The 9,081-nt window shown below is 44.7% G+C and overlaps 1 protein-coding gene across 2 annotated transcripts in view; it reads left to right on the plus strand.

The window, feature by feature from the left end:
* Positions 1-9,081, plus strand: part of ADAMTS17 (ADAM metallopeptidase with thrombospondin type 1 motif 17) — a 280,407-nt gene that overhangs the window by 125,725 nt on the left and 145,601 nt on the right. For both annotated transcript variants that reach the window (XM_081831556.1, XM_081831555.1), the window contains exons 8-9: positions 7,414-7,518; positions 8,550-8,695. In XM_081831556.1, coding sequence (XP_081687682.1) covers positions 7,414-7,518; positions 8,550-8,695 — 251 coding nt within the window. The remainder of the gene's footprint in view (positions 1-7,413; positions 7,519-8,549; positions 8,696-9,081) is intronic.

The following is a 9,081-nucleotide window of genomic DNA, read 5'->3' on the forward strand; positions in this document are numbered from 1 at the left end:
ACGCAAACAATGAATCATGGAACACTACATCAAAAACTAAAGATGTAATGTATGGTGTGATTAACATAACAATAAAAAATTTAAAAAATTTACATGCATACATACATATGTACATGCATACATATGTGCATACATAAAATTTCCTTTGCATTTTGGTTATCTTCTTCCTTTCTGTCCATCTTTTTTTCTTTCTCCTTTCTTTTCATCTTATTATTCATGCTTTCTTCCCTTTTTCTTGAATAGGTTAGCAAGTGGTTTATCCAGTTCATTTTTCCCCCAAAGAGCCAACTCATACTTGTCTATGGTTTTTCTGTTCCCTAAATAAGAAATTACTCCTTTTATCTTCATTAATTTATTCTGTTTTATTAGAAATTTATATTGTTCCACTTTCATACTTTTTGAAGTAGACAATTTTTTCCTTGTTTGAGTATTTGAGACTCTTCCTTCATCTCTCATGGTATCTAACATTTTCATCGTCATTATTTTCTTCATAATTCGCAGCTTTGGTTACGACTTTCCCATTGGCCCAAGAGTTGCTTAAAATGACATCCTATGATTTTTGCTGTTTTCAGTGGATGCAAAGCAAGCCAGTAGTTTCATCAGATGTACAAGGGGAGGGTGTTACACAAGAGCATGAGTAGGAGGAGACAGGGGTTGTTGGGCCCATATTAGAAGCCTGCCCCCTACTAAGTGGGAAACCTCATTATTCTACACAGTATTTGTTCTATGTTAGCTATTTTCTTCTCAAATACTGCCTCTCTTCCATTCTTTCTAGTCTCCTTCTAGGACTATGATTAGACACAGACATCAACGTTTTCTCCTCTTTGTTATCTTTTAACCCAATTTTTTTTAGTATTTTCCTGTTTCTTTTCTCTTCATGCTACAATCTGTATAATTTCTTCAAATCTATTTTCCATTCACGAATTCTCTCTCTCAGTGATGTGAGAATCCACTGCTTTTCTTCAACAATTATACATTTAATGTCTCATAATAAAAGTTCTTTCTAGTTTCTTTTTCAGATTTGCCTGATCATATTCCATAGTATCTCACTGCTGGCTTGTGTACATGATGTCATCTTCTATTTCTTTAAATATTTTATAGATAGTTACTATAATGATTTTTGTTTTTCTAGAGAGAGAGAAGGTGGGCAGAGGCAGAGGGAGAGGGAGAGAGAGAATCTTAAGCAGGCTCCGCACCCAGCGCAGAGCCTGATACAGGGCTCGATCTTATAACCCTGAGACAGTGACCAGAGCCAAAATCAAGAGTAGGGCACTTAACTGACTGAGCCACCCAGGCACCCCTAGGTAGTTATTATATATTCTGTATCTGATCGTTCTATCATCTAAACAGCTTGGAAGTTTAAATCTTTTGTTGGTTGCTTCTGCGGCTGTCATTTATGTTTCCATGTTTCATCGTGAGTTTACTTTTATTAGAAATCACCATGGAATTCTGAGAGCCTGAATGGTGGTTGCTTTCCTTCAGAGAGACTTTACATTTGTCTCAAAAAGCCAGGGGTGCCACCAATCCTTCTAGAACTGATAAACACCCTTCCAGATTCCAGACTTATTCTCCCAGCTGGAGGGTCAAGATCATTGCCAGCCCTCGGGGGAATGCACCCCTTGTATGTGCTGACTACAAATTGGACTATGTTTTTTTTTTTTTTTTTCAAAGATTTTATTTATTTATTTGAGAGAGAGAGTGAGAGAGAGAAAGAGCACAAGAGGGGGGAGCGGGAGAGGGAGAAGCAGACTCCCTGCCGAGCAGGGAGCCCGATGCGGGACTCGATCCCGGGACTCCAGGATCATGACCTGAGCCGAAGGCAGTGGCTTAACCAACTGAGCCACCCAGGCGCCCCAAATTGGACTATGTTGTAAGTATGTACAAGTATAGCTATGTGTGTGTTTTGTGTTGGCTTTCTTGAATAGTTCTTCACTTCTGGTGAGCTCAGCAATAAGAATGACGTTTGAGGGGCACCTGGCTGGCTCAGTTGGTAAGAGCAAGAGACTCTTGATCTTGTGGTTGTAAGTTTTAGCCCCACATTGGGGTGTAGAGATTACCTAAAAATAAAATCTTTTAAAAAATGAATGACATTTTATTATAATACTTAGCTGTTTTTGGAATGGAAGAGCAGCCCTGCCTTCCATAGATGATCTATTCTGACATTTGCTGGGAGCTAAAGGTGCCACAGGCAAACTTCTCTTTAGTTTCTACTCTACCCTAATTGCATGGGCATGATGAAATAAATGCATTTCCACCTTTAAACCCCTTCTCTCCATTCCCTCTACACCCCAATTTAATTATTTTTCTTAGTGGTTAACATTTTCCCTTTAAAAGCTCTGATATCTCAGTTATTACATTTGTCTGTTTCGTTCCTCCCCCAACTAGACATGATAAAGAAATTGATATATATATGGACAATCTCTTATGCCCCCCCCACTGCACCTTCTTTTATAGCCTGTTCTTATATCTCTACCATTTCTGTCTCATCCAAATTTATATCCTCTGCCTTCTGTTCTCTAACTTCAGCTAGAGAAGTTCTCTAACTTCATTTCAATTGATGCTTTGGTGGGTGCTCATTTCTAGTCACTTCTGGGTTTTGCATTCATTTCTCTGCTGACTGAACTTTATCCTCTAGTATTTTCTCCAGAAAAGGATTCCACTCTTTATACGTTCAAAAATAATTTTCTGGGGGCACCTGGGTGGCCCAGTCAATTAAGCATCTGCCTTTGGCTCAGGTCATGACCTCAGGGTCCTGGGATCGAGTCCCGCATTGGGCTCCCTGCTTAGCGGGGAGTCTGCTTCTCCCTCTGCCTGCCACTCCCCCACTCCAGCTCGTGCTTTCTCCCTCTCTCTCAAATAAATAAAATATTTTTAAAAAGTAATTTTCTGTTACATAAATACCTAAGCAACACTTTAGTTGCTAGAAATTACTCAGGTTACATTTTCTTTCCTTGTGTCCTTCTAAGCATCACCCCGCAGTGGGTGCTGTTGTGGAGAAATCTGCAGGGAGCCTGCTGTCTTTTCCCATTGTCAGTGACTTGATCTTTTTGCCCGGCTGCTTAAAATATTTTGTGCTCTATCTCTGAAATCCAGTAACTTTTATCAAGGACATGCCTCTGTGTTCATTATTCTTCGCCATTTTTTCCTGGAATAGGACTTTGCTTTCTAATCTGAAACTGAGAGCTTCTTTCATTTCAGGATAGGATCTTGAATTTCTCTTCAGATACCTTTTCTGTCCCATTACTTTGGTTCTCTTCTTTAGGAGTCCTGTCCTTCCACCCCAACTCAGGGCCCTTGACCTCCACAAACATCTATCCCCTCATTGGAAAAAATAGAGAGAGCTCATCCTCCTTGCCTCCCACTTTTGCTTATGTCACATCTCCTTTATGTGTCTTACATGTCTGTCGTTTCTGCCTAATCTGTTTCAATTGTTTATTCATTTTATTAAATTCACTTTTGCTTGGTCATTAACTCCATGTACCCCTCTGTGTTCAGTGGTATCTCTCTTCTTCTGCTCTCAGTGTTGTCCTCATTGGTCATCTGATTGTATTCTTTTTTACCTTCCTTGGCCCAGTTCTGATGGTTAATACTTTATCTCGTTTGACCTGACCATCTTTTCCCTGAGTTCTTATGTATTTGCTTTTTGCAAGTGCAAAAAAAAAAAAAAAAAAAGACGCAATTACTATGGTTTTTTTTAAAAAAAATAATGCACATAGGTTTGCACATTCTTTTTAGCCATATGATGATCATATTATCTGGTGAGTATTCTTCACATGCTTTCTCCCTCCTGTATCTTCTCCCTTTTTATTCATACTAATTTGTATAAATCCTGTACTGATTGTTTCTGACTATTGTTCACCTCTGAGTTATTCCTGGACCAGGGATAGATAGGATGTTCATTTGGAGAGTGTCAGGGCTATTTTCAGACTAGGAGGAATTCTCCTTAGTGGAGGAGTGTGTGTGTTCCAACCTAAAGAGACCAGCAGTTGCAAGACTATCCACCATGCAGTCTGTCTCCTGCTCTAGGAATGGCTTCCTACACATATGGTCTCCTTGTCATTTCCTTGTGGAGCCTTGATTTTCCTGCTTCTACCTGGTGATAGGTTGGGTCCAGAGAATCTTCCCTCTCCAGTTTGAGCATGCATTTCTCTCCTTATCTTCTCTCTCTCTGTAAATAGTTTTACTATAAACAGCATACTATGCAGGCATAAAAATGCACAGATCATACATTTAGAGCTTGATTAGTTTTTAGAGAGTGAACACATCTTTTGAGCCACTACATGGGTCAAGAACCAGGATATGAACCTTGATCAATGAACTCTCAGTCCAGTACTTCTGATCCAGCTCAGGCCCTTGACCTCTACAAAGATGTGCCTCTTCTTTGGAAAAATGGGAAAAATAGAGAAAGCCCTGTCTTACTTGCCTCCCACAGCTGTCATAAGCCTCAGGATGACAGAGCGCTTTGTCATTTGGAAAGCATGTCATGAATGCCAGCTCTCTAAAAGGCATCACAGTGGCAAAGATTAATGCTATCCATACTGTTTTTCCAGTACTGAAAACGAATCACAGAAGGGCAGCTGCTTAGCTTGGGCACACAGGGCAATGCTGATGGCCGAGCTGGGGTCAGAGGCTACAGCTCTAAAGTTGCCTTCTCCGCTCAATCCTCTTGTCTTTGTTTTGAAACTAAACAGAAAGGTAACCACTGTCCTGACTCCCAGCACTACCATTTTCTTCTACTTGTTTTTGAAGTTCATGTAAATGGAATCATGCAGTATTCCATTGTTCTGATAGACCATAATTCCTCTGTTGATGGCCATTGGGGCAGTTTTCAACTTTGGGACTCATACAAAGATTTTTGCTGGGAACCTTCTTGACAAAATGTTTTTGGTGAACATAGACACACGTTTCTGTCCGACGCATACCTAGGAGTGGAATTGTTGAATATTAGAATGTGCATGTCTTCAGCTTTAGTAGGTACTATCAAAGAGTTTCTCAGAGTTGTTGAACCAAGTTAGAAGCTCATCATTAATTTAAGAGCGCTCTTATCACACCACATCCTTGTCAACACTTTGTATTCTCTGTCATTTAGTCATTCCGGTGGGTGTGTAGAGGTACAGAGTGGTGGTTTTAATTTGCCTTTTCTGGATGGCTGATGAAACTGAGCGCCTGTTCATGTGTTTATTGGCCATCCTTATGTTTAAATGCCCTCATTTGTGAAGTTTCCAAGTTTTTTGCCCATTTTTCTACTGTGCCATTTTAATTTGTCTGTGGGGGGGCTTTTGTTTTGTGTTTTTTACATATATTCTAGATACAAATCCTATGTTGATCCCATTCATTACAAACATCTCTCCCATGTATTACAAATATCCTCTCTCACTTTCTTACAGTTGTCTTTTGATAAACAGAAGTTCTTCATTTTAATATAGTATAATTCATTAATTTTTCCCTTTATGGTTAGTACTTTTTGTGTTCTACTTAAGAAAGCTTTGCCTGACCTCATCCCCTTTTCCCTGATGATTAGAAAAGTTTTATGGGAATGTGCTGTCTATAAATTGCATAACAGTTCACACCACCTTCTTCCTCTCCCTCCGGATGGGGCAGGTGCGTCTCCTAATCCCAAGCACTCCTACCTCATAAATTACCTCCCAGGTCAGCCTTGTCTCACAAACACATGGCCACACACTGACACCACACTCTCAGAGAGCTCTGGGGTTAAAGTTCATGGAATCAAACATTTAATGAGGTGCAGTCCATATTTATGGGACCAACTGGTGGTATGCTCAGAGTTCTCATCTTTTTACCATTCCATGGAGAGGTGAACAGTAATGGGAACACAGGGGCTTTCCTGACCCCAAATGTGCACTGTTCCACTTGAATCATCAACTTCTTTAAGGGCACAGAGCAGCTTCGACATACTTGAAAAATGAGCACGCTCTGTGGGCTTTTGAACTCTTTGTCAAAGCCCCTCCAGCTCTGCTTCCCTTCTTCCCTTTTGCTCTGTTTGTCCCTTCAACTTCGAAATACTTTTTGACTTGAGACAGCGCAGTGCACATCTCTTCTATGCAGATGTTTGAGGTTACTTGGAATGGCAGCCCTCTACACGAAGCAAGGCACACCTTTTGCAAGCTCCACTGTGACTGTCCTGAGCAAGGACCCTTGACCCTCACTGGGCCCAAAATGCACCCTCAGGTGCCCCGGCCACGTCCTGGAGGGTGACGTCTTCTTGCTGCAGCCCAGGCCTCTTCCCCATGATTGGGCTTGGCATCCTGGAAGCACTGCGTCTTTAAAAGAGCCTTCAGTACATCTGTTCTCAATTTTCAGACCACGAGGCGAGGATTTGGGTGCAAGGAGTTTATCTGGGAAGTGATCCCAGGAAGCACTGTGAGGGGTCAGGGAGGTGGGAGAAGAGGGTGGGGAATCCAAAGTGCACTGAAGGGCAGGCGACTGCAGGGACAGTGGGGCCAACCCACCAGGACCCTCTGAGAGAAGTGAGGAGCTTGCCTCGGAGCCATCCCACCCAGGGAGATGGGCTGTCCAGCTCCCATCCCCGTGGTCAAGCGTCGCTCCATGGTCAGAGGATGGCCTCGGGGCAGAGAGACTGGGGAAGCAACACTGAATGCTCTGAGTCCTGGAGGGGAGACTGAGGCAGCCAGGGAGGATGCTGGCCATGTCTGCCCCAGTTCTTTTCATAAATGATCCCATCCTGAGTACTTTGTCTACGTGTGGGTTTCCTATTAATACAAATGGGAGTCTGTTTTTAAATGCTTGTCCTTGTTGAAGGGGAATTATTTTAATTGTGTATTTGTGCATGTTCAGAAATTCCTTAGGTGAAATACTATAAGAAATTATGCATAAGTCAGCTGAGCTAGAAAATGGGTGACCACGGGGAGAGTGGAAAACCTTCTTTAACCCTTTGAGGTCTCTGAGCCCTTTATCGGCCTTCGGGCTCTGGATTCTAGGCCTACGTAATGGCCCCTCCAGCCTCAGCAACAAAGCTGCCTCTTCTGGCAGGCCCTGTCTGAGGAGGCTCTGCCGTGGAGATTCTTTTCCTGTGCACTATGTCCGACCCATGGGTATCTGCCTCGGACCTTCCTACATTAAACGGAAGGTATGTGTTTGTTAATGGCGCCCAGCCTGCGCCCTGCGTTGGACACCCCCTCAGTAGCTAATGCAGGAGTTGCCAAACTGAATCCCCCCGCCAAGACAAGCACCCTCCTGGGAGTCAATGCACAGAATTTTGTGGAGTTAGAGTGAACCAGTTGAATGATGCGCTTTTACATACAGATTCATGACCGTCCTTTTTCCCTTCGTATTTCAAATTCCAAATCCAAACCAGTCATTGGGCCCCACCTTCCGACCCCAGGAGTGACCTGTTTCTGGTGTTCTAGGCAGTTGTGTTCCTTCCCTTGTCAGCAGCATCTGATGTGCGCTGGACTGTGGTGCCTGGTGGAAGGAGATACATCCTGCAAGACCAAGCTGGACCCTCCCCTGGACGGTACCGAGTGTGGGGCAGACAAGGTAACCCCCGCCTCCCACAGCCCTCCCCCGGCCCCCATCTCCTGGGCATTGGGCACGTCTCTTGAAGGGGAGGTGGTCTGCACTGTACTCAGGAGTGCCTGAAACTCCCCCTGGGCAGCCCCAGAAAGGCCCATGGAGCCCACTCTGGGCAAAAATGGACACTTCTATCACCTTTCTCCTTTTTTTTTTTCTGGTAAGATATAAAAATTGCTTAATATTTTTGTTAAATTGACTCTTTTTGTCACACAAGTGAATTTCCTTAAAAATAAGCCTTTTACATCAATAAACCATACATGGGAAAACAGGATCGCTGGCCATATGCAAAAGGCTATCCTAAAACGAGTTCGATGAGAACAGTGTTAGGCGATTCTAGCTCGAGGTTAAGAGAGCGAGGCCTGATGTTCATTAACAGGAGAGACTGGTGTTGGCGAGGGGGGGTGTTCAGGGCCAGCAGCCACAGATTGCTCCTTAGTCTTACTGCAAGGAGTGAACGAGATGCCATGATGAGAAACCACGAAATCACCTCTTGTGGCCCGGAAGTGCCACGCTCATTGGGGAATTCCATCTTGGAGGAGTGGCTTTCTCTTATTCTCAGAGCCAAGGTTCACCCCTTTGGAGCTGGCAGCGTCCTCTCCGAGCACCAAACCCAGCTTCAAAGTGCAAAACCACAGAGCCAGGAAACACAGCCTTCCAGAGAGACGACGCGCTCGCGTGAAGTAAAGTTGGCCAAAGCTCAGGTCTCTTCAAGAGCCATGTGAATTAATCCTTTCTCTGAGAATTCAGAAAACTCCAAGGGAGCCCATTCCGTGTGGACTGTGAGGGCAAAATGCAAAGCCCACATGGACAGGCTCTAGAGTTCCCAAGCATGCCTACCCCCGCAAGGGTCTACTTTTGTGTAAATTACCAAAAGCCACCGGGGATGGCGTGGCGTTTTCTCGTGGGGGGGACCTGCAGTGATGTGGTGAGCGAGCAGGTTGGCTCCTCGGCGCTGAGCGCCCCTGGGGCCCGGGGCCCGCCCTGCTGTGTTTCAGTGGTGCCGCGCAGGGGAGTGTGTGAGCAAGACGCCCATCCCGGAGCACGTGGACGGAGACTGGAGCCCGTGGGGCGCCTGGAGCATGTGCAGCCGGACGTGTGGGACAGGAGCCCGCTTCCGGCAGAGGAAGTGTGACAACCCCCCGTAAGTCCCCCTTGACCAGGCATTCTCCAGGGTGCCCTGATCAGGGTTTCCAAATCACAACTCTTACTGCCTGATGCCAAGGAGGGTCTGTCTCCCGAGGAGAATTTGAGCTTAAGGGAAAAAATGAAGTCACTCCAAGGGCCCGGGGTGCAGGGGTGTCGTGTGCGTCATATGGCGTCTCGGCTTAAACAGAGCTCTTGCTGTGAGCGTGGATGCAGTAAGTCCTGTGGTGAGCTGGCTCCTTATCCCTTGTGTGGGCCTGAGTAGAGAGCTTTCATGAGACAGCTGGGTGACAGTCTCCCTTTGCAGGCTTCCTCAGTCAAGGGTCATTCCAGGGAAGCCTGTGGACCTTCCGGAAGAATGGCCGACCTTCAGATTGGCTGGCT

This window comes from Leptonychotes weddellii, chromosome 9 (assembly GCF_054177405.1).
Source record: "Leptonychotes weddellii isolate Sample4059 chromosome 9, ASM5417740v2, whole genome shotgun sequence".
Lineage (NCBI taxonomy): Eukaryota > Metazoa > Chordata > Mammalia > Carnivora > Phocidae > Leptonychotes > Leptonychotes weddellii.